General features: G+C 44.0%; 3 protein-coding genes across 3 annotated transcripts in view; 2 read left to right on the forward strand and 1 right to left on the reverse strand.

Moving 5' to 3' along the window:
* The window catches only part of LOC148342220 (uncharacterized), a 161,900-nt gene extending 154,628 nt beyond the window's left edge, over positions 1-7,272 (forward strand). Inside the window, exon 4 of the mRNA XM_088285281.1 lies at positions 6,156-7,272. Coding sequence (XP_088141407.1) covers positions 6,156-6,600 — 445 coding nt within the window. The 3' untranslated portion in view covers positions 6,601-7,272. The remainder of the gene's footprint in view (positions 1-6,155) is intronic.
* Positions 1-25,168, forward strand: part of LOC148342219 (uncharacterized) — a 343,669-nt gene that overhangs the window by 161,284 nt on the left and 157,217 nt on the right. The window lies entirely within an intron of this gene.
* On the reverse strand, positions 22,277-24,279 carry LOC148342231 (uncharacterized; the record flags this gene model as incomplete). The annotated part of the gene is made up of 1 exon (XM_088287820.1): positions 22,277-24,279. A coding segment is annotated over one exon (1,695 nt), but the record flags the coding sequence as incomplete, so codon positions are not given.

The raw sequence follows: 25,168 nt of genomic DNA on the forward strand, positions 1-25,168 counted from the left end.
TACTTGAGGCCAGATTGGGCACGCTCAGATGCAAACAACACCTTTTGACGCAAATCAAGTACTCGAACTAAAAAATCCAGAGCAGTTTCAGCCGGGTCCTGTACAGCTTTTGCTAGTTGTTGGTACAGAACAGTGGCATCTTTTTCTGCATATTGCGCTCTTAATATTTGCCTGAGAGTGGCTAAAGTAAGATCATGCTTTCCCTCTAAATAGCTCCTAAGCTTTAAACTGGGATTTACCGCCCGCACCACAGCCTCGATGACTTCAATTTCTGAATAACCCTTCCTTAAACCTCCTTCAATTTGGTGTTCCAAACTGCTAAAACTCAGAGTGTCTTTAGATGTTGTCTCACCAACGTGACCATTTATCCTGAAGTCCTTTCTGAATTCGGTGGAAATACAGCAGCTGTTGCTCGTGGAGTCCCTTCCTCTGCTTTGCGCACTCTCGTCCCGCGTTGTCTCCCTCGACTGCACCTGTGGCGCGCGGTCCACCTCCAGTCGTCGGTCGGGCGCTGGCCGAGTCAGACGATCCACCTCTCTCTCCTCTGCGGCCGGTGAAGGAGTGAACGCCGCCCACTGCTCCCGCGCTGCTCCCGCGCCGTCATCCTCCGCGCGATTCTCCCGCAGCAAAAGCAACGTGTCGTTCAGCTCCGACAGCACAGACATGCCCTCGTCCTCCCTCTTGAGAAAGTCATCGCGTTCACAAAACGTCACGATGTGCTTCACTAATGCGCGACGAGTCTTGTTCTTAATGTCCTCCGAGTCTCTCCCAGCTATTTCACAGTACTCACAGACTCTGTGTAGTTCTTTCACTGATAATCCAAGCAGTTGCGTTTCTATGTCCATCAAAAATTCTTCTCTGTGCTCAGACATCTTGCTGGTCGCAGTATAATCGACGACACTTGAAAAAAATGAAAAATCAAACAAGGCCGTGTAGCACTAGCCAACCGTCAGCTCTCTTTGCAGCTACCCCTTGATAGCTCCCTTTAGCCAACTCTGCACTAGCACACGTCCGACGTCCGTTTTCTTTTCCCGTCGTCGAAGACGTCCTCTGTCAGTTTGCAATATTCATTTGAATCTCGGTGGAACCTCCAATTTGTTACACCATTGACCGGACAGGGTTAGGTGTATGGTATTTTAACTTTTATTACTCTTAACAGAGGTCATATGTTCATTAGTTCACCATCGCTACAGCACGGCGATTCTTCTTCTGTCCTTTTTTTCTTCTTCTCTCGCACTTCGCCAACAGTCCTTTCAAAACAAAACATTCAACACTGCCCCCCACTGTACAGCACTATATCACATCCCAACATAGACCTGAAAAGAAAGGTCATCAACTGATGGCAACATCATTCAAAGAAAATGCACTATTCCAGGTGCTACACTGCCACCGGCGTCATCGTCTCCACCTTTTTGGACGCACGCGTACCGAGCGCTTTGTCCGCGCTTCTTCCGGCATGCTTTGTCCGCGTGTCCCGTGTGTTTACAGAAACTACACCAAACAGTCTTTGAGCAGTCATCTTTACGGTGACCCTTTTCGCCGCATCGCCAACACGCCAGCCCCGTCGGCGGTCCGCTTTTCTTCTTTTGCGCCGCCCGTGCTTTCATCACTCTCTCTCCCGCCTCCTCGGCGAGCGATCCTTTGTCTTCCGCTGCCTCGAAGTTCCGTAATTTGGCCTTGAACTCCCCCAGCGAAACGTCCGTTGAGCCGTGCGTCACCATTAACGTGAAAGGCTTATATTTTTCCGGTAGCCCTCTCATAATCATTGCCATCATCAACCCTTCGCTCGGCGCTTCACCCGCGCGTCTCAGTGCCGTGATAATCTGTTCAGCTCTGATGACATGTTCAGTCACAGTCTCTGTGTCCGCTTTCTTCAGCGCCGTCATCAATGTATAGGGAGACAATGCGGGGCCTACCTTTGCCGATATAGTGTTCTCTCAACACTGAGGGTTTCCAGGCCCTTGTCTTTTGTGTCTCTGAATATGAGGTGTTAGCGCCATTTCCCAAATGTTTATATTTTTATGGATAATGATTGCAAATATTTGTTTTTTTCCATTTGCATGTTTGTGAGAAGAAATTATACATTTCTTTGTCTTTTGTAATTATTTTGATTTGTGGAGTGAAATGTGTCAACGTTAGAGGGCGCAATTCTTTATTTACTGTAATGCACGAAGAAGAAAGTGTTTTTTGGTTGAAGAAGAAATAAAGATGATGGCGAAGGAGCAACACGGTCTTTTTGCCGTGCTTCGACCATCAGTGTTTGTTCACGCGTAGAAAGTTGTTTTTATTCGCCACCAAACGAAGAGGTTGAACAACGAAAATAAGAAGAAACTAATGGAATCTAAAATAACCTCTACACATAGCATTTCCATGAGCTGCCCTCACATTCACAGCACTTCATGGACAAATACGACGAAGCACATTCTCCACATGGGCTGTAGAGGGAAATATACCAAATTGGGCACTGGAGGACTCACACAGACGCTATCAAAAGAAACACATTCCGAAAGACAGAACAATTGGAGATCGGAGCACATGCACATACGCATACACACACACAGACAAATACATACACCTGCACATACACTTGCACATACACGCGCACACACCGACAAGATTACAAAAGAATGCCAGCGGAGAGAGAGACGGAGGGACTGCCCGCCGGAGAAGTCCAGCCTTGGCGTGCCAGTCTTGGGGACCAGACGGGAATCAACTTATCCAGACGATGACTAACCTGGGGAGGACCTTCCCTTGGACGTGGACCCGTGCCGTGGGAGGGAGCGAGGACGACTGATTCAACCTACATTACCCTTGACATAAAAAAACTCCTATAAAAACTGAAGCTGGGCTGAAAGATGGCGCGCATTTTTCGACTGTGCTCGCCCGAGTGCAGTTTTCTCGTGAGATTAAGAAAAAGACGCCCAGATATCTGTCTTTGTATTATTTCCTGAACTCCAGAAATTGAAGAAACTAAATATCGGAACTCTAATCAGTTGTTGAGTCTTTTTTTTTACCCTTTTCTTCTTGAGCACAAAAAACGAACACGCATTGGAGTAAGTTTGGCTTTTAAAGGTTGATTTACTAACTACTTCTTATTTCCACGGTGACCCAACTCCAACAATAACAAGACAAATATTTGTCATCTCATCAATATTTGCACAACAGAGTACTGAGTTTCGAGATCCTCACTATAATAGTTCTCAAAATTATATTTCTTATCAATTTAGGTTAGTTAAGGGATATTTTATTTACAATCTAATATCAATCTACAAAGACAGAAAAACAATTGGTGGTGGGGGGGAGCGAATCTTTTTCTTCTTGGTAGGGGCGGGCGTGAAATAATTGAGAGGCACTGCGAGTATATGCCGACATTATATTCATACAATCTTGCAGCCCGAGTGAACCACAGCATTGTTGCAAGTTCGGTCGGAGAAACGTAAACGTCCCACTGCTGTTCCAGCAGCGGCTTCTCGGGGCATAGGCGGAAGTGACGCGGGAGATGACTCGCCAATGTGGCGTTAATTTAGTTATTTTGTTAATTTTTTTTATCAACCGAATTAAAATATTATATAAAATAAATATTAAAATAGAACAGCCAGGTGTAAAAAAACCCACTGAGGAAAATAAATATATTTGGAAAATACGCGCTTAAAGCATGACGTCATAAGCAAGCGCGCAGCTTCCGAAGGACCTCGACCACATCCACCGACCCGTCCACACCGGAACAAAAACACCCACCGCTAAATTCTTCTGATTTAGTGTGGAACTGACTGTAATTTTTTCAAAGGATGTCCAGTGATACGCTAAAGGACTACGTCATAATTCATTAAGTCTTTGTGTCCCGATAACCTTATCTTCGCGCGTTGATGCTTTTCGGCGTAGTTAGCTTAGCTTGTTAGCTTGCTAGCCGCTAACAAAAAGAGGCACATGACTCATCGCCAAGCAGAGATCAAGTGCGGATTTTTGGGAATTATCATTTGAATATGTGTGAAAGAACGACACCCAAGTACAAAGAGGAACTTTGTGGAATAAAAGAAGAGAACGAGCAACATCTTCAACTGCTGGACGAAGTTTGCAACCAGCCTCGTGTTGTGCCACTCAAAGCAGGTTTGTACACGTTTTACTGTCATTTGCTTTGTCAAGAACGACTTTCTATCGTTAAAAATATGCATCACAACATTAAGTTGTTTGGGGAAATGCGTCCAAGGTTATTGCCGCTTTATTTTTAAATATTGCCTTTTACTTGCAGGTCTGCTGAACATTTGTTTTTGCCAAATGAAATCAGTGCAGAAAATATATGCCAAAGAATAACCAATGGGGGGGTGAACTCCATGTTTTTTTTTTTTTTCATAAAATTTGAACTGATTATTTAACATTTTACATTTTCTGGTATTTATATCTTGTTCAAGCAATTCCTTCCGGAAGTAATTCTGCCTGACTCTCAATAATATGCACACTGCGGCGAAAACATCAATGGCGGTTGATCAATTTTAGTGGATAAAACACAAAATATTAAGTTTTAAAAAAAAATCAAGCACGTAATGGTCTTATTTATTTATTAACTTTGTACTGGCTTCGTCGGGTGAGAGTCAATGAACCTCCGGTGGCTCTGCACTGTTTTGTGCACATGTGCGTAGTTTCACCCCATCCAAACATTTAAAATACATTTAATGCATCCATCCAGGGTTGCACGGATCTCATCAGTGAACAAGCGCATGCTGCAAGGAATGCATCTGCATCTTTGTCTTACTATGGTCTCAAAAAGGCTGAACGTCACAACCCCCTTTTCTACCAACAAGCCCAGGAACATTTAGTTCCTGGTAATAAAGTTCCTGTGGCTCAGGTGGTTTGCATCTCCCCCGCAACTCATAGTTCCTGGTAATTTATGCAAATGACAATGTTGTGTTACTTTGTTACTCATTACTGACACCCTATGGCTGTTAAGCATCATTGCAGTTCCAAAATAATTCAGTGAACTCTTAAAATATTATGGTGTATCTTAGTCGAATTTGAATACATATTGGATAACTTTAAAATATACAGTCATTATTCAAATATGTCAACATGAAAGTCAGAGTGAAAGTGTTGTTGCTTCATTTATCTGTAGGGATTTTGACTCTTCAAACATAATGTTGTTTTAAAATTTATTTAAAAACAGAAATTTTATAAAAAATAAAAAGGGTAATGTCGGAATGTACTCGCAGGCTAAATGTCATTTTGGGCAAAAAAAAAACCCAAACGTAAATCATGCAATAAATAGCGACTCTGATGCCAGGGCCCCTTTAATTCTTTTAGGGATCCAGATTATAATGGAAGCAAAAATACCCACGATGAAGCTTTCTCTAAATGCAAAAAGAAATACTTGTAAACATATTTCACTTGAAGGATTCCTATTCTATCAATGACATTATGTTGCGGTGGCCCCCATTAATAAGTTAGGGTCCCACAACAGGTGTTCCATCAGACGCACACAATAGCCTGTGTGTGCTCACTTCAGCTCGCTTCCAGAAACGTCTGTGACTAATTCAGGAATTAAATCGGGCATCAGCCGCAACGTGCTTCCTTTTTAAATGCTCGTTTATCACTGTTGTGCTGCTAAAAGGAGGTTTACATCGTAGGACGTAATTTTGTGAAATGCCCCCATGGTCTGGTCCAAATCGGGGTCGCACACATTGCTCTGTATGCGGCAGGCACAAGTCAAGGTAACACGGTAGAAAATAAGACAGTCACCGCATGAGCTTTGACGTGACCAAACCAAATTTGTCTTTTTGTGTCCTGCAGACGTCAGACAAAATGATCTCTGTTCTGTGAAAGAGGAGCCAGACTTGACTCACATCAAAAAGGAGGAGGAGGAGGAGGAGATCAACAAGTCACCAGTGAACGTTGTCCCTATAAAGACTGAAGATGAAAACAAGGATGAGAGTGAGGACAACAGAGGGGCGGAGCCTACAAGCAGCAGCTCAAGTCATCACGTGACAACAGAAGGTGATGAAGACCACTGGGGACCATCACAAGCACAAAATGAGGACACATTATCAGGCGCTCGTGACGATGATGATGACAATGAGCAAACTAAAGGCGAAAGGGCATGTCACACTGACTCATCTTCAAAGTTGTCTTTAAAACTGCACAAAAAAACACAGTGGAGAAAAAACATTTTCCTGCTCAGTTTGTGGCAAGAGTTTCTCTCAAAAGTCAAGTTTAAAAACGCACACAAGAACACACACTGGAGAAAAACCTTTTTCTTGCTCAGTTTGTGGCAAGAGTTTCTCTCAAAAGTCGCATTTAACAAACCACACAAGAACACACAGTGGAGAAAAACCTTTTTCCTGCTTGGTTTGTGGAAGATACTTCTCTAGAAAGGCTAATTTACAAATTCACACAAAAACACACTGTGTTGAAAAACCTTTTTCATGCTCAGTTTGTGGCAAAAGCTTCTCTGATATGTCAAGTTTGACAAGCCACACAAGAAAGCACACTGGAGAAAATCCTTTTTCTTGCTCAGTTTGTGGTAAAAGCTTCTCTGGAAAGTCACATTTAACAAGGCACGCAAGAACACACAGTGGAGAAAAACCTTTTTTCCTGCTCGGTTTGCGGTAAATCTTTCTCTGTAAAGTCAAATTTACGAATCCACACAAGAACGCACAGTGGAGACAAGACATTCAGTTGCAGCGTTTGTGCTTAGAAATTTGCCACTAAACAGAGTGCTGAGAAACACGATTGTGCTGGTGAGAATTGCAGCGATCTGAAGCTTAAAAAAAGGACAAAAAAACTGAAGGAACCGACTCTTTGTGGTAAGATGTGATTTTGAATAAAATATAATAAACGGTATAAGAAACGGTGCTTATGAAATCGGTGCCTTCCACGATCATCAATAAAATCACTTGTTCCACTTGCTCAACTGGCCTTCATTACGCTGTGAAAAGGTGAAAAACTGAACGAGAAGTTGAACTTTAAATAGAACAAGAAAGATAAATGCAAGTAGTCTAACTTTCTCTCAAAGATTTTGGAATGTCAAGAGTGTAGCTACACCGGTCCAGCGAAAAGGCCACGATTCAGACTGATGTCCAGATTTTCTTTTTTTATTTCTCTTCCTTTGATGGCTTTAGGAAATCACGTGACACAGTGAAAACTACAAATACATACACACTGAATGAGTCCTTGAGGCCAATGCAAACAATGTACATTAATAAACAAAGTAAAAATGAAGAAAGGCACAAATATCGTGTGTGCCTCCTGAACACAGTGTATTTATCGCTCTGCTGTTGCACGGTCCGTTCCTGCTTTCGTTAATCTTCCCGCTTCTTTTTTTTCGTCACCACGGAGGAGAGGATCCGCATTACGCAGTTCGTTGCTGCGCGTCTGAATTGCAAAAGTGAATCACCGTAATTTAATGAATACTGAAACGAATAATTAAATATTTAAGTACCTAAATAAATACAGAAATATTTTTTAACACTCTCACATTTACACAATAAAACAGCGACATATTTCAATTTAAAATTCACAACCACATACTGAGTTAATTAAATTCATAATAAATATAGAAACATTTAATAAATATTGAACGAATTTTGAAATATAAAAAATAATGAATGAAATTTTAAGTATTAATTAATGCAATTAATAAATAAAATAATTGCACACATATTTAAATGAACAAATATGTTGACAAATATTCAAGATTTAAATAAAAATAATTAAAAAAATTTTAAATAATTTTTATGTATTAAAGAAATTGAATAAATATTGTAGTATTACATAAGCAAGCTTAAATAATTCCATGAAAATCGAATTAAATACTGATAGAGGTAAAGAATAGTAAAAGAAAAAAATACTTAAATAGTGACGTGCAAATAAATGAAAAACAACAGACAAATCCCGAATGAAAAATACAATTTATCAACATTTGACAAACGACAATGTGAAATGTTGATCTGAGAGATTTCTTTCTTGTATATTCATATTCTTAAAGAACCTTAATTATTTTTTTCTTTTACTTTTTTAGTTACTTAAGAACTCAATCCACGTGAAATATCCCCTTGGGAGATAAAAAAAAAGATCTCATGCAAAAAATAAAGAGCTGTGGCGGACATTAGGACCATGCCTCTCACCCAGCAGGCATCCCGTTTGGGGGCGTATTCATGTGAATGTTGGTTGGCGCGAATTTGTGATTGTGCGTTATTCTGTTGTTGGCAGTCTTGGAATAAAGACGTGTTCACAGTCAGTCGTGTGTGCTCATTACAACTGCCACATTGGTGACCCCGAGTATGTTTCAAGTCGTAGATGAAGAGGTGTCTTCCTCGGCCATGCCGCCCCAACTCCCTCATCTTGCAGCCGTCACCGCTACCGTGAGGCTACCGGAGTTCTGGCAGAGCGATCCGGCTTCGTGGTTCCAGCATGTGGAAGCGCTTTTCCACCTTCGTGGAATCACCTCCGATGACCTGAAGTACTACATGGTCGTGGCGTCCCTCGACCAACTGACTACACGTCGTGTTATGCAGCTATTGCGAGCACCTCCACATGGCGGGAAATACGACGCGCTCAAACAGCTTCTGCTGAGGAGGTTCTGTTTGTCGGACTCAGATAGGGCAGATAGGCTCCTTTCCCTGCCCGGTTTGGGCGATGGCACGGCGGTGGATCTCATGGACAATATGCTGTCGCTCTTGGGTTCGGATGAGGGCGGTTTTATTTTCCCGCACATTTTCCTGCGACAGCTACCATCTACGGTGCGCGCAGTGTTGGCTAACTCCGCTTGTCTGGCGACCGGCGATTATCGAGGTTTGGCTGAGGAAGCGGATCGAGTTCTGCTGGTTACGAGACGGTTCGCCGTGCAAAGTGTGGCGGCCGATTCCACCCTTGGGACGACACCAGACGTGGATCCGTCAACGGTGGCCGCAGTGGTCGTTCGAAAGCGTCGTGAGAAGGTTCTCTGCTTCTTCCATCAGCGGTTTGGCGCCAGGGCTCGGCGTTGTGTTCCCCCCTGCACCTACGAAGCTCCGGGAAACTCCAACGCCGGCGTTCAGTAGTGGCTGTGGGCGCCGGCAAAGAGAGCGAGCTGCTTTTCCTTACAGACTCGTCCTCTGGAAGACGTTTCCTGGTGGACTGCGGGTCGCAAGTCAGCCTGCTTACACCCTCCGCCGTGGACAAGGCGGGCGGCGTTTGCGGACCACCCCTGTGTGCGGCTAACGGCTCGCCCATCATCAGCTTTGGTTCCAGGTCGGTGACTCTGTGCTTCCATGGACGTGATTTCCAGTGGAACTTTCTTGTTGCCGCAATCACGGTTCCCATTATCGGCGCGGATTTTCTGTGTGCACATGGACTGCTCGTTGATGTCGCAAACCGCCGTTTGATTGACGCTGTTTCTTTTGCTACTTTTCCGTGTGAGGCTGGGGGACTCGGGCCATTAACGCATGCGAATTATTTGGCATCGGGTGACATTTATCAGCGCCTGCTGACAGACTTTCCCTCCCTAACGACTCCAGCCTTTTCCACCGCATGCACTAAACACGGGGTGGAGCATTTCATACCCACGGTCGGCCCGCCAGTTTTTGCTCGCGCGCGTCGCCTTGACGCGGCCAAATTAGCGATAGCAAAAGGGGAGTTTGCTACAATGGAGCGTTTGGGGATTGTGAGGCGTTCTAACAGTCCGTGGGCCTCGCCTTTACACATGGTGCCTAAAAGGGATGGTTCCTGGCGGCCTTGTGGTGATTTTCGTCGCCTTAACAATGTGACGACGCATGACCGTTACCCCATTCCACACATTCAAGACTTTTCCACCCGTTTGGCGGGCACCACCATTTTTTCAAAAGTGGACTTGGTCCGTGGTTACCACCAGGTGCCTGTGCAGGCGGAAGATGTGCCCAAAACCGCGGTCATAACCCCGTTCGGTCTTTTTGAATTCTTGCGCATGCCTTTTGGACTGAAGGGGGCAGCACAGACTTTTCAAAGATTGATGGACTCTGTGTTGCGCAACCTCGACTTTGTGTTTGTTTATCTTGACGATATTCTGGTGGCCAGTCCTTCACCAGAGGAACATCTGTCGCACTTAACAGAGGTTTTCAAGCGTCTTGATTCGCATGGTCTGATCGTTAACCCAGCGAAATGTCAATTTGGTCTGGCTGAGATTGATTTCTTCGGCCACCGGATTTCAGCACAGGGCGCGGTCCCCTTGCCCGCCAAGGTGAAGGCAGTGGTGGATTTCCCCCGCCCGGCCTCAATTAAGGCGCTGCAGGAGTTTTTGGGCATGGTTAATTTTTATAACCGGTTTCTCCCGCGTGCGGCCCACCTCCTGCATCCTCTTTACAATGCCTTGAAAAATAAAAAAGCTAATGATTCTGTCGAGTGGTCTGCACGGCGGGAACAGGCTTTTCGACAAACTAAGGACGCCCTGGCGAGTGCGACTCTCCTGGTCCACCCGATTGCGACTGCGCAAGTTGCCTTAACTACAGATGCTTCTGATATAGCTGTTGGGGCAGTGGTTGAGCAGCTCGTGGCAAATGTGTGGCAGCCTCTTGCATTTTTCAGTCGTAAGCTGCGGGATAACGAACGCAAGTATAGTGTTTTCGACCGAGAGTTGTTGGCTTTGTACCTTGCGACGCGCCACTTTCGCTTCCTTCTTGAAGGACGCCGTTTCACGGCTTACGTGGATCATAAGCCACTTACGTTTGCGATGTCAAAGGTTACTGAACCATGGTCCGCCCGTCAGCAGCGGCACTTGGCGGCCGTTTCAGAGTTTACGACGGACGTTCGGCATGTGGCCGGTAAGTGTAACCCTGTAGCTGATTGTTTATCGCGCGCGATCGTGTGTCCAGTCCAGCTCGGGGTTGATTTTTCGGAAATGGCTGCCGACCAGTCCGTTGATCCTGACATCCGCAACCTCAAGGCAGTGAGTACGGCTCTTAAGCTTGAGGAGGTGGTGTTGCGGGGCGGTGGCACTGCTCTCCTCTGCGATGTGTCCACGGGCCGCCCTCGTCCTGTAGTTCCGTTGGAATGGCGTCGCCGGATTTTTGATTCGATCCACTCCCTGTCACACCCTGGCGTCCGTGCATCGGTCAAGCTGGTTGGGGCGAAGTTTGTCTGGCCCGGGCTTCGTAAGGACGTCAGGATGTGGGCAGCGGCCTGTGTAGCATGTCAGCGTGCCAAAGTCCACCGACACACCAGGTCGAGCCTTGAACCTTTTCCGATTCCGGCCAGGAGGTTCGACCATGTGCATGTGGACTTGGTAGGTCTCCTTCCCCCTTCGCAAGGTTTTACTCACCTACTCACTATGGTGGACCGGACGACTAGGTGGCCAGAGGCGGTTCCTCTGTCCTCCACGACCTCGGTGGATATAGCCCGTGCGTTTCTGTCGTCCTGGGTCGCGCGTTTTGGCACGCCGTCCGATATCACCTCGGACAGGGGCCCCCAGTTTGTATCTGAGCTCTGGTCAGCCTTGGCAGTATCGTTGGGTGTGCGCGTGCACCGCACTACTGCCTACCATCCGCAGGCTAACGGTTTGTGCGAACGTTTTCACCGGTCACTTAAAGCTGCGCTGCGAGCTGCGTTATCGGACGGTAACTGGGTCGACCGTCTGCCATGGATTTTGCTCGGCTTACGTTCAGCGCCGAAGGAGGATCTTAACGCCGCTCCTGCTGAGTTGGTGCTCGGTCAGCCGCTTCGCGTACCTGGTGAATTTCTGCCAGACGGTTTGGACGCTCCGCCCTTTTCCTTTTTGTCGGGGGGGCCCCTGAGCCCTGCACCGGTTCACCACTGTGTTCCCAAGGTATTCGTGCCGTCCGCGCTTATGTCAGCCCGTTTTGTTTTTGTGCGCCACGATGCCCACCGCTCGCCCTTGCAGCCACCGTATGACGGCCCGTTTAGGGTGCTGGAGCGCGGCGATAAGAGTTTTGTGCTTGATATGGGTGGGCGAAGGGAGTGCGTCTCGGTAGATAGGCTAAAACCAGCTCATTTGGTTGCAGGCGATGTGCTGTTGCCGGCCCACGTCCCTCGCCGCGGTCGCCCTCCAAAGTCCACGCCCTCACTTCCGCGCGACGACGTTGTGTGTCGTGCTCCCGCTCCTGTCTCGCCTGACCCCCCTGCCCACCGGGTTTCAACTGCACCACTAAAGGATGGCCTGCGTAGTCGATGTGGCAGGCCGGTGAAGCCCCCTGTGAGGTTTTTGTTCTGAGCGACCTTCTGGGTGTTCGGGGGGGGGGCTGTGTGGCGGACATTAGGACCATGCCTCTCACCCAGCAGGCATCCCGTTTGGGGGCGTATTCATGTTAATGTTTGTTGGCGCGAATTTGTGATTGTGCGTTTTTCTGTTGTTGGCAGTCTTGGAATAAAGACGTGTTCACAGTCAGTCGTGTGTGCTCATTTCAACTGCCACAGTATAGTATATAAGTGGACTGAGGCTGGGAAAGATTGGATCTTTCGGACCGCCATTATCTGTCGCTGCAGAGGCATACACGGTGGAGGGAAGTGCACAGCTGACGAGCTGATGGTCGCACTGCAACCTCAATAAAGCGTGCGCAGTCACGGTAAAAGAGCGTGCAGTCACGGTATACGTGGTTGACCGAGGCGTGGAGCGTTCCGGTTGCTGGAATATAGAATAGATTTTAAGGTGTTCCGATATTGTTGGCAGTTTCTTGATTTCGGGGTGTTCCAATGTGGTTCACTAGCTCTGTTCTGTGTTTGTGCTGTTGTCTGTGTGTTAATTGTGACGTTGTTGTGTAATTGTCTAATTGCCTATACGTTGTGTGTGTCCCGTGGCAATTTGTGGCCCTTGCTGTGCTGCGTTCAACTGGGTTGTTGTGTCTCATGTTTATAATTCCCGCGTCTATGTCTTATGATGCTCAATTGGTTTAATGTTAGGGTGTGTAGAAGAAAGTAGAGTGTTAATGTCTGGTGAGTGATGATAAAAAGGAGAGAGTGGGGTTTGCGTCCCACACTCACAAGAAAACATGCTTAAAGTAAGGTGTGGTGCATACAATATATCATGTGAAAGTTCAAGCGATCGTGTGAGTGAATGCAACCCTGAAGCAGAACAGGGGGAAACCTAACGGTGATAAGATAAAACTGCCTGATTGGTTGGAGTGGATAAATAATGAAGTTGTGGATATTTTGGTAGTACAGAGAGGAGAATCCAAAAAAACGGAAAAATTTGTGATAGGATGGACCTTGCTCCGATGAGAGTTCCACACTGCTTGAGTCGTAGTTGATTAAAAATGGGGAAATGGTGGGAGTGTAAAATTATGATTGGTATAAAAATTTCAGGGGATGATTAGCAATTAAATTAATTAATTTCTACTGAGGTGGCAATACATGATGGGTTTAAGCATTCCTCCTCGGTCGGTTTTATTGACGACGAGCCGTTCTCTCAAAATAATAGCACTCGAAAGCTGGTAAATAACTATCGGATTCCGACCGTCAGAATTTCTCGCCGCGTTTATAGTCGCTCGAGGTACAATCCGGGACCTAGGCAAAGCAATCTCCTTAATATTATGACCAGGAGTCCTGTTGCGCGGAATAACTTACCTTACCTACCTAACTTACTTAACTAACTAACCTATTTTACTGAAACTCGGTTTTTTAAATATTAGATCGCTTTCATCGAAAGCCTTGTTAGTTAATGACCTTATTAGAGACCATAATCTTAACATGATTGGTCTTTGCGAGACCTGGTTAAAACCAAATCAGTTTTTACCGCTAAATGAGGCTTCGCCTCCAAACTTCGTGAGCTCGCATGTTGCGCGCCCTCAAAAGAAAGGTGGGGGTGTAGCCCTCATTTCCGAATCTAACCTAAAACTTAGTCCTCGTTTTAGCAATTCCTTTAAAACATTTGAAGTTCTCATTATGCGATTCTCAGCCGAGCTGCCGTTTTATCTTGCCGTTCTTTATCGTCCACCTGGCTCTTACTCCGGCTTTTTAGATGAATTTTCTGAATTCGTAGCTGATTTAGTAACTCATGCGGATAATATACTTATCATGGGCGACTTCAACATTCATATGAATCTCCCGTCGGAACCACTTACGGTAGCGTTTCGGACAATCATTGATATGTTTGGTTTCACGCAAATAATAAATGAAGCAACGCATATAAATGGCAATACGCTAGATTTGGTATTAACCCGAGGCTTAGCATCTTCAAAAATAATTGTATTACCATATACCAGTGCTATATCTGACCATTACTTTATCAAATTTGAAGTCTTGGCTCACTGTCATCGTTCTGACCATAATCAAAATTATAGCAGCCGTAACATTAGCTCCTCAACCATCGTTGCGCTCTCTGAGCTACTCCCTTTAGCAACTGCTTCGTTTCCTAATTATATTGGTACGATTGATGATCTCACAAACAACTTTAATGTCGCTTTGTTAAATGCGCTTGACTCCGTCGCGCCTTTAAAAACTAAAACTCGTCCAAAGAGGCTTACTCCGTGGTTTACAGAGGAAACGCACGTACTGAAACGATCTTGTAGGAAGCTTGAGCGCAAATGGCGTGCGACCAAACTTGAGGTCTTCCGTCAGGCATGGTGCGATAGTTTACTAATATACAAAGAAGCGCTTAATTTAGCCAAAACTAATTATTATTCTAGATTAATTGTCTTACATAAAAACAATCCTAAATATTTATTTGATACCGTAGCAATGCTAACGCAACAGCGACCAACCTCGGATAGCTCTTCCTATTCAGCTCACGATTTTATGCAATTTTTTACTCAGAAGATAGAATGTATTCGTGATGAGATTAAAGACACTGTTCTTAAAATTCCGTCGAATTCCGCGATAAATGGTGTTAATAGGGACATTAGGGCTGATAACTGTCCGATAACCTTATGTCAATTTAAAAAAATATCTCTTGAGAGCCTAACAAAATTGGTTAGTGCGGCAAAACCGACAACTTGTGTGCTCGATCCGCTTCCTGGCAAACTAATTAAAGAACTGTTTACGACCCTAGGACCGTCTGTTTTAAATATAATTAATCTATCACTTACCACGGGTGTAGTACCAGCAGCTTTTAGGACCGCCGTTATCCGACCGTTACTTAAGCAACCAAACCTTGACCCAGAGAGTCTCATCAACTATAGGCCGGTTTCAAATCTTCCGTTTATTGCAAAAATTCTTGAAAAAGTCGTAGCGCAACAACTTAATGAATATATGACTGCTAATAATCAATTTGAACCTTTCCAATCGGGTTTTAGAGCCGACCACTCTACTGAGACGGCCCTTGCTAAAGTTACTAATGATCTTCTCATAGCTATGGACGCCGACACCTCATCAATATTACTCTTACTCGATCTTAGTGCCGCTTTTGATACCGTTGATCATAACATATTATTAAAACGCCTTGAAACGTGTGTTGGCATTTCAGGTTCAGCGCTTTCTTGGTTTAATTCGTATCTGTCGGAGAGGACGCACCGTGTAATTCATGGCAATACGACTTCGGATCTTTGTAAGATCATATGTGGAGTTCCGCAGGGATCGGTACTTGGACCTCTATTGTTTAGCATCTATATGCTACCGCTTGGTGATATTATACGGAAATATAACATTAGTTTTCACTGTTATGCTGATGATACGCAATTATACATGCCGTTGGATATAACGAATCCCCGCGACTGCTATAAATTAGAGGCGTGCCTTGCCGAAATTAAACAATGGATGTCTTTCAATTTTTTGCGTCTTAACTCAGATAAAACCGAGATGCTCATCATTGGACCAGCGCGTCATCGGTACCTTTTCAAAGACACCACTCTGAATATCGATAAATGTAATATTATCCAAAAGGATTCAACAAAAAATCTCGGTGTTATATTTGACGCAACTATGTCATTTCAAATGCACATTAAAAATATTACTCGAACTGCGTTTTTTCATCTGCGTAACATTGCTAAAATTCGCCCAATTCTATCAACGTGTGACGCGGAAATCTTAATCCATGCGTTTGTTACGTCTCGCCTCGACTATTGTAACGCTTTGCTCTCGGGTCTCCCCATGTCGAGTATTAAAAGTCTGCAGTTAGTTCAAAATGCAGCAGCTAGACTCTTAACTAAGACGAGAAAGTTTGATCATATTACCCCGATATTAGCCAATTTGCATTGGCTCCCGGTCCACTTGAGATGTGATTTTAAAGTTCTGCTACTTGCTTTTAAAATATTGCACGGCTTAGCACCTTCCTATCTCGTTGACCTCGTGGTACCATGTGTTCCGTCCCGAAACCTTCGCTCACAAAATGCTTGTCTTTTCGTGATCCTCCGAGCCAAAAAGAAGTCTGCAGGTTCTAGAGCGTTCTCTATTCGGGCACCAATGCTTTGGAATGCACTACCCTCAGATATTAGAGGCGCCACCTCAGTAGAAATGTTCAAAACACTATTAAAGACGCATTTATACTCTTGTGCATTTAGCTGAAATATTTGTTGGCCTGTTTACTGCCGCTTTTTTTTTCTTTTGTTTTCTTTTCTGCCCCCTTTTCCCCCGGCTGGGGGATTAGGTGACGGTGACCCACTAGGAAGTTTAAGGCATTGACCAACTGGGCATGCACCTGTTCCAGTGATGTCGTCTTCCTGCAGCGCGACATTTGATCAATTTATTTATATACTTTAGCATCTAATTTAATTATTTGTTGGCCTGTTTACTGCCGCTTCTTCTCTTTTCTGCCCCCTCCTTCCCCTGCTTGGGAATTAGGTGATGGGGACATGCTTTGAAGATTACGGCACTGACGAACCGGGAAGGGACCTGCTCTGCCGAAGTCGTCTTCATGCAGCGCCTTTTCTGATTTCCTTATATTTCAGCACTTCATTGAACTACTTGTTGGCCTGTTTGCTATTTCTGTTCTTTCTTTTCTGTTCCCAATTCCCCGAATTAGGTGATGGCGATTCACTTGGAAGTGGCTGTACTGAATTTACACCAACTGACCGGTACAAGATCGAAGGCTCATCTTCGGATATGCTGCCATGGATATTACGGCCCTGGATGAGGACCCACTCCACTGAAGTCATCTTCCTGCAGCACTTCATTCAATTGACTCTTATATTATCTCATCTATTATTGCATAGCATCATTGTATGTGTCAAATGTTGCCCAGTTGGCATCCATTGCAGCCTGGTCATCCTGGAAGGGGGATTCCCCCATCTGTGGTCCCTTCTCAAGGTTTCTCACTTTTCCCCTAATGAGGTTTTGTGAGTTTTTCCTTGCCCTCCTGGGGGTTAAGATCGGGGATGTCGATTGTGGCTATGTAAAGCCCTTTGAGACTGTCTGTGATTAAGGGCTATACAAATAAAATTGACTTGACTTGACTTGACGGGAGAGGATTGGCGATGAAATTACTTGAGATAAAAAGTATATGAAACCGAAACACAAAGGCTTTATTGAGCATGTGTCTTGCGGATGTACAAAATGTGACCATTGGGAACTCTGAGTTGATTAGGAAATTGAAAGAAAAAAGTCAAAGCAAGCAGGGTGAAGAGTGTGGGGAGAGATTGGTGGGGAAAGTGGTGGGAGCAGTTGGATGAGCAGGGGGAGTTGCAGGTTTGAAAGATGGGGGTCGAGTGGCCGATGGACGGTAGCTGTTTGTGAGGGTTGGAGATGGGGAGGCGTGGCTGGGGTGCGGACAATATATATCAAATATATAATCATACGCAATACCGACAAAGTGCAACAAAAAACGCGGGTGGAAAAACTGACACCAGGGGAATAACGACGGGAACGAAAAAGGCTTGCAAAAGGCAAGGAACAAAATGAACAAAAATGGCTTACCGCAGAAGGGCAAGGGCAACCAATTGATCTCAACCGAGAAGATCAATAAATGAAAACGGAAACACAAACAATGAACGGGAACAAGGTACACGGAATGCAATAACAAGGTGTCTAGAATTCACAACTTGGAGCATGAGCAAGATGAATATTCCGACACTGAGTAGTCAGTGTGGAGTGTTTAAATAGTGCAGTAATCAATGACTTGACGAGTGACAGGTGCGTGGCTGGTGAGCGCGTCTCTCCAGCCATGACGACATGAGCAGGAACAAGCGCTGGAAGGAAACGCCCCCACTCCAGCTGGGCAAACACAAAACAAAAATATGACAGGACAAAACGGACCACGACACAAAGGGATTTGGTTTTTGGGACAGGTTTGAATTGAAACATTTTATGAATTAGAATTAGAATTAGAAATCCCCTTATTGTCATTGTACTCAAGTGTGCAACGAGATTAGAGGGCTACCCTCTCCAGTGCAATACAACAATAATACAGATATACGGCACCACAGCGGTGATACTTGAGGTTAATTTCAGTTAAGTTGGCGGTGGCGCTGTTTTTATGAAAATTACTCACTTAACGCAAGGGTAGGTTCTTCGTAGAGGGGATTACAGAGTTAGTACATGCGGGACAAAATTTACTTGTCAGGAACTGTCCTTACTTGAGGCCGAGGCCAGACCTACAGACCAGCATGACGGTCACCGGCTGAATGGGGACACCTCAGGTGAGATTGGCCGTGCCGTGCATCAGATATTTCTGGCCCCGTTGGGGCCGATGTTGCTATATCTTTCAGGTGGGGAGCGGAGGAGACAGGCCTGGTCTTTGTGGCCAGGGCGAGACGTGAATGGAGTGAGACTTCCGGCAGTGACCCGTCCAATAATGTCGTCATTCCGCAGCTGTTCCAGTTGGCCGTCCTCAAGGGCGTGTCCTTCCGGTTACGGACATCATGTGAAACAGTCCATCAATGAAAAAATGTTAATCAGTCTCAGGAGAACACATTTTTTTACATCATTTTGCACGACATCAGAAAAGGAAAATGTGGGATTGGATTAAGGAGCGTTACTAAAAATTGTTGTACTTGCAGGTTCAGGTGGCCAAGAGGGCAAAAAATTATAAAATAAAAAAAATGAAAAAAAGGGGTGGGGCAGCTAATGCACGCAGCTCCCATTGCACCTGCGCCTTCCTCTTCTGCTGCTCCTAGGCAAGGTTCGGTTGACGCGGCACCACAGCAGACTGGCTGTCCGTACCAGGCCGGTTAACGAGGTCGGGATTGCGGTAACAGAGGTAGGGGTGGTTATAGACGGGGGTTGTGAGTGGCGTGTGCTCTTGCTGCGGGGTCACTGGGTGATGAGCGGTCCAAACCGAGCCACTTCCTGGAATGTGCCATCCTCTGGTCCGGTGCCATTCCTGTCGCCCAGAGCTCAACCAGCGCAGGGGGCGCCACCGTTACCCACTCCCAACGCACTCTTGACACCAACCCGCTGGTACCCCATTCCATGACAGGGGGCCGCGGAGCGCTCCTCCATTCCACTGGCTGAACTGAAACATCTGAGGGCAGCTCTGAAACCTGGTTCTCCATCCTCCCGCGGTGGGTATGCCCTGTTCCTGATCCAACCTCCACCCATTCACCAATTGACCCAGTACATTATACACTGTACATATGATCGCACATGTGATTTGGTTTATCAAAATGCATTCATTCAAATTTAGTCAGGAGTTCATCTTGCATTAGGATTATATATGTGTTATGTCTACCGGCGTTGCCTCGCATGCGTGCCTTGTCCCTGAGCAGCAGAAATGGTATGAATTGTTTACTTTCGCCAAGCCACAAATCACATTGACTATTGATGCGCGTCTTCATACTAAAGATCTAGGCCCCATGGTAAAGCGGTGTGTAGAGGCGGTTGGCTGGGTTCAGACGTCTATTACATGTTGAATACTCCGCGTCACAAACAGGGTATCATACTTCAGCACCCACTACAAATTCTTCGGTTTTGGGAACGTGACTAAATTTCTAAATTTCACGAGACGGGTCACTCGGGAGAGGAAGCTCTGTGTGCGTCTCTGCCGGAGGGGTTGTGGACACGGGGCCCGACTGATTTTGGGCTCTGCTCCACAGCTCCCCCAATTGTTTTACTGTCTCTACACCCTCGCCCAGTTGACAGAATCAGAGTTGGCACAGCCTGGAGGTGGATTGAAGCATTCGGGAGACAATAGGAGGTGAAGACTGCAGCGGTCTTGGAGCTGTCTACATCTTGGAGAGCACCTATTCTTCCCGTAAAAAAATGGTTTAATTTGGTATCTGGGTAATTCTAGTTTGGGATTTTTATTTATTTATTTATTTTTTATCATAAATGGTTACTATTTCATTTGGTTTGCTTTGAAGATTTGCCAAAAAACTGTCAAAATTGGAGCGTTAGCTCACGGCTTAATTTATAATCTCTAGACAGTTAGATATTTGAACTCAGTGAACTACATTTTCATTAATTCAGGAATAATCTGCCCATCTTGCAAAGCCAAATTATAACATTGTGCCATATTATATCTTATCATATATTATCATTAGGACATAAATGCGAACCAACACTGCTGGATTGTGGTGATTATCGGCAAAACTAAATGTATACGTTGTAAAATTGTTTCTGGGGGCAATGCCTGTGAGGATGCCACTGTCTAGATTATATACAAAGAAAGCTTTTACAACAGTCTGGGAATTGAAATAGATATAAAATTTGGTGGGTCTACGTTAATTACAATATCTTATTCAAGTGACTGATACAAGCTTCACAAACAAGTTTAAAAAGGTGATTGAGTGCAATTAATGGTTACCAGACGAACAAGTGTGTCTGCACATAGATGAGAATGCAAGTCAGTAAATAAAGACACACAAGCTTGAAGCATCACATTACCTGCGTGACTTCTTAGAAGACAGAACGTTACATGGTACCAGGTCGCGGGTCAAGAAAAGGACTGACGCGAGATGGACTCCGTAAGGCCACCAGAAGCGCTAAAAATGAAGGGAAATCTGGACGCGAGTTGGCGGGCTTTCAAGCAACAATTCCTGCTCTACCTTGCCGACGTGGGAGTCGGAAACAGAGCGGACGAAAGAAAAATAGCCCTTTTGCGAACCAATGCCGGAGGCCATCGAGGTATTCAATGAACCCGAAGATAAAGACAAGTTTGAAAAGGTCCTGTGGATTTAATTAATAATAATAATAATAATAATATTCCCTTTATTAGTCCCACAATGGGGAAATTCGAGATTCGAACCCAGGCCTCCTGGGGAGACTGGGTCCTGAACGCGGCGCCTTGTAGATACACTTGCAAAGACATTTTCAAGTCGGACCTTTCAAGAGAAGCTATATCGTCCAACACTCACTCAGTGGTGCGTAAGTGTGTTTCTGGATATTATTTGTCCAGCCGTGGTGTCATAAATGATGGTATTTTGATGGGGATTCATTCAAGTAGGACAAAGTAGGACTTCACTGAAGGCACCTTAAATTACTTCCATACCCTGGAAGGTCACTGACCTGGCGAGAGAATTGCCCCCACCATAAACAATGCTCAGGCCTATTTTCTCTCAGGGCAGTATCTGGTTACATCGGAACTTCAGAACCAAGACTGGTCACTTCTGTGAGCTCCAGTCCCTTCATAGTTTCATAAAGAGAATTACTTCCCAGATCTAAATTAGGCCATTTAAAAATACACAACTTATTTTTTCATTTATTTCAATTTATATTTAAGCTTGCTTATGTAATAATACAATATTTATTCAATTGTTTTAGTATGTAAAATTATCAACAATTTGAACCTTTTTATTTCACACTTGAATATTTCTGAACATATTTGTTCTTTTGAAAATGTGTGCAATTTAAATTATTCCATCCATCCAGCCATTTTCTGCCGCTCATCCAGGGTCGGGTTATTGAATTATTTTTTTAGTATTTTTTATAATTCAATATTTATTTCAAGATCAGGACTCTTCATTATTTATAAAATGTTTCTATATTTGTTAATTTAATTAAGTCTGTAGGTGGTTTCCAATTTTACATTTTAAGATTTTCCTATTTCACTATATAAATAATCCAATGTATAAAAAATATAATACAGCATGAAAAAAAATATTTGGTATATTTGACAAAATGATAGTTTTTTCCAAAGTGAGATTCTGCTTAGCAACAAACCCCAAACACTTGATAGAGCTCAACCCATTAAGTGTATTTTGCAGAAATTTATTCAGAAAGCATAATATTAAATGTGAGGGGATATTTGAAGAGTTTGAGTTATGTTCAATGGACCATACATATACGAGCCAGCCTAACACAGCGAGAAAACCAGCGCTGACTCCAGTCGCCATCAAGTTGCCAACTCCTGACATACCAAAACCTTTGAGAGAAACTGAGACCATTTGCGTTTCTCTTTCTGGTTCTTTTTAGAGTTCAACTTCTAGTTCAGTTTTTCACCTTTTCACAGTGTAATGAAGGCCAGTTGAGCAAGTGGAACAAGTGATTTTATTGATGACTGTGGAAGGCACCGATTTCATAAGCACCGTTTCTTCTCACACCTTTTCCATTAAGTACGATTAAAAAGACAACTGAAAAGCATAACGTTAACAAATGTTGTTCTAGGCAAAGGCAATTAATTTCATTTATAATGTTTGATATGAAAACAAAAAAAAACGATCATCATCACTCAGACACAATGGTTCTTCTGGCACTGATCACATTGGCATTAAGTCAATAAAAGAGCTTTGAAAAATTCAATTTTTCATATTTTATTCAAAATCAAAATTTACATCTTACCACAAAGAGTCAGTTCCTTCAGTTTTTTTTGTCTTTTTTTAAGCTTCAAGGATCGCAGCAATTCTCGCCAGCACAATCGTGTCTCTCAGCTTCCGGTTTCGTGGCAATTTTTTTAGAACAAACGCTGCAACTGAATGGCTTGTCTCCATTGTGTGTTCTTGTGTGGCTTCGTAAACTTGACCTCACAGAGAAGCCTTTGCCACAAACTGAGCAGGAAAAAGGGTTTTCTCCAGTGTGTGTTGTTGTGTGGATTGTTAAATGAGAATTTTGGGAGAAACTCTTGCCACAAACTGAGCAAGAAAAAGGTTTTTCTCCAGTGTGTGTTCTTGTGTGACAAGTTAAATTTGACTTTACAGAGAAGCGTCTTCCACAAACTGAGCAGGAAAAAGGTTTTTCTCCACTGTGCGTTCTTGTGTGGATTGTTAAACTTGAATTTTTAGAGAAGCTTTTACCACAAACTGAGCAAGAAAAAGGGTTTTCTCCAGTGTGTGTTCTTGTGTGACAAGTTAAATTTGACTTTTCAGAGAAGCGTCTACCACAAACTGAGCAGGAAAAAGGTTTTTCTCCACTGTGCGTTCTTGTGTGGATTGTTAAACTTGAATTTTGAGAGAAGCTTTTACCACAAACTGAGAGAGTAAAAGGTTTTTCTCCAGTGTGTGTTCTTGCGTGTTCTGTTAAATTTGCCTTTTGAGAGAAGCATTTTCCACAAACTGAGCAAGAAAAAGGGTTTTTTCCACTATGTATTCTTGTGTGACTTGTTAAATTTGACTTAAAAGAGAAGCTTTTGCCACAAACTGAGCAAGAAAAAGGTTTTTCTCCACTATGTGTTGCTGTGTGTTTTCTTAAATTAGACTTTCCAGAGAAGCTTTTGCCACAAACTGAGCAGGAAAAAGGGTTTTCTCCAGTGTGTGTTGTTGTGTGGATTGTTAAATGAGAATTTTGGGAGAAACTCTTGCCACAAACTGAGCAAGAAAAAGGTTTTTCTCCAGTGTGTGTTCTTGTGTGACAAGTTAAATTTGACTTTACAGAGAAGCGTCTTCCACAAACTGAGCAGGAAAAAGGTTTTTCTCCACTGTGCGTTCTTGTGTGGATTGTTAAACTTGAATTTTTAGAGAAGCTTTTACCACAAACTGAGCAAGAAAAAGGTTTTTCTCCAGTGTGTGTTCTTGCGTGTTCTGTTAAATTTGCCTTTTGAGAGAAGCATTTTCCACAAACTGAGCAAGAAAAAGGGTTTTCTCCACTATGTATTCTTGTGTGACTTGTTAAATTTGACTTAAAAGAGAAGCTTTTGCCACAAACTGAGCAAGAAAAAGGTTTTTCTCCACTATGTGTTGCTGTGTGTTTTCTTAAATTAGACTTTCCAGAGAAGCTTTTGCCACAAACTGAGCAGGAAAAAGGGTTTTCTCCAGTGTGTGTTGTTGTGTGGATTGTTAAATGAGAATTTTGGGAGAAACTCTTGCCACAAACCGAGCAAGAAAAAGGTTTTTCTCCAGTGTGTGTTCTTGTGTGACAAGTTAAATTTGACTTTACAGAGAAGCGTCTTCCACAAACTGAGCAGGAAAATGGTTTTTCTCCACTGTGTATTCTTGTGTGGATTGTTAAACTTGAATTTTGAGAGAAACTTTTACCACAAACTGAGCAAGAAAAAGAGTTTTCTCCAGTGTGTGTTCTTGCGTGCTCTGTTAAATTTGCCTTTTGAGAGAAGCATTTTCCACAAACTGAGCAAGAAAAAGGTTTTTCACCACTGTGTGTTTTTCTGTGCCCTTTTAAAGACAGCTTTGAAGTGAATGAGTCAGTGTGACATGCCCTTTCACCTTTGGCTTGCCCATCATCATCATCATCATCATCATTAGTATCATCAGCGTCATGAGCGTCTGATAATGTGTCCTCATTATGTGCTTGTGATGGCCCCCAGTGGTCTTCATCACCTTCTGTTGTCACGTGATGACTTGAGCTGCTGCTTGTAGGCTCCGGCCCTCTGTTGTCCTCACTCTCATTCTTGTTTTCATCTTCAGTCTTTATAGGGAGAACGTTCACTGGTGACTTGTTGATCTCCTCCTCCTCCTCCTCCTCCTTTTTGATGTGAGTCAAGTCTGGCTCCTCTTTCACAGAACGGAGACCGTTTTCACTGACGTCTGGAGAAAGACAAATTTGGTTTGGTCAAGTCAAACCTCAGGCGGCGACTTTGTCTTATTTTCTACCGTGCTATCTTGACTTGTGCCTGCCGCATACGGAGCAATGCGTGCGACCTCAACTTGGACCCGACCATGGGGGCATTTCACAAAATTACGTCCTACAATGTAAACCTCCCTTTAGCAGCACAACAGTGATAAACGAGCATTTAAAAAGGAAGCACGTTGCGGCTGATGCCCGATTTCATTCCTGACATAGTCACAGACGTTTCTGGAATATGTATTCTAATTCAACTAATATCCACCAAAATATTTTTTTAGAGTTCACTGAATTATTTTGGAACTGCAATGATGCTTAACAGCCATAGGGTGTCAGTAATGAGTAACAAAGTAACACAAGACCTCCCACTGATACATCATCATTCTCATTTGGATAAATTACCAGGAACTATGAGTTGTGGGGGAGATGCAAACCACCTGGGCCACAGGAACTTTAT

Source organism: Idiotropiscis lumnitzeri, chromosome 2 (assembly GCF_059441095.1).
Source record: "Idiotropiscis lumnitzeri isolate Australia: NSW breed Sydney's pygmy pipehorse chromosome 2, RoL_Ilum_1.0, whole genome shotgun sequence".
Classification (NCBI taxonomy): domain Eukaryota; kingdom Metazoa; phylum Chordata; class Actinopteri; order Syngnathiformes; family Syngnathidae; genus Idiotropiscis; species Idiotropiscis lumnitzeri.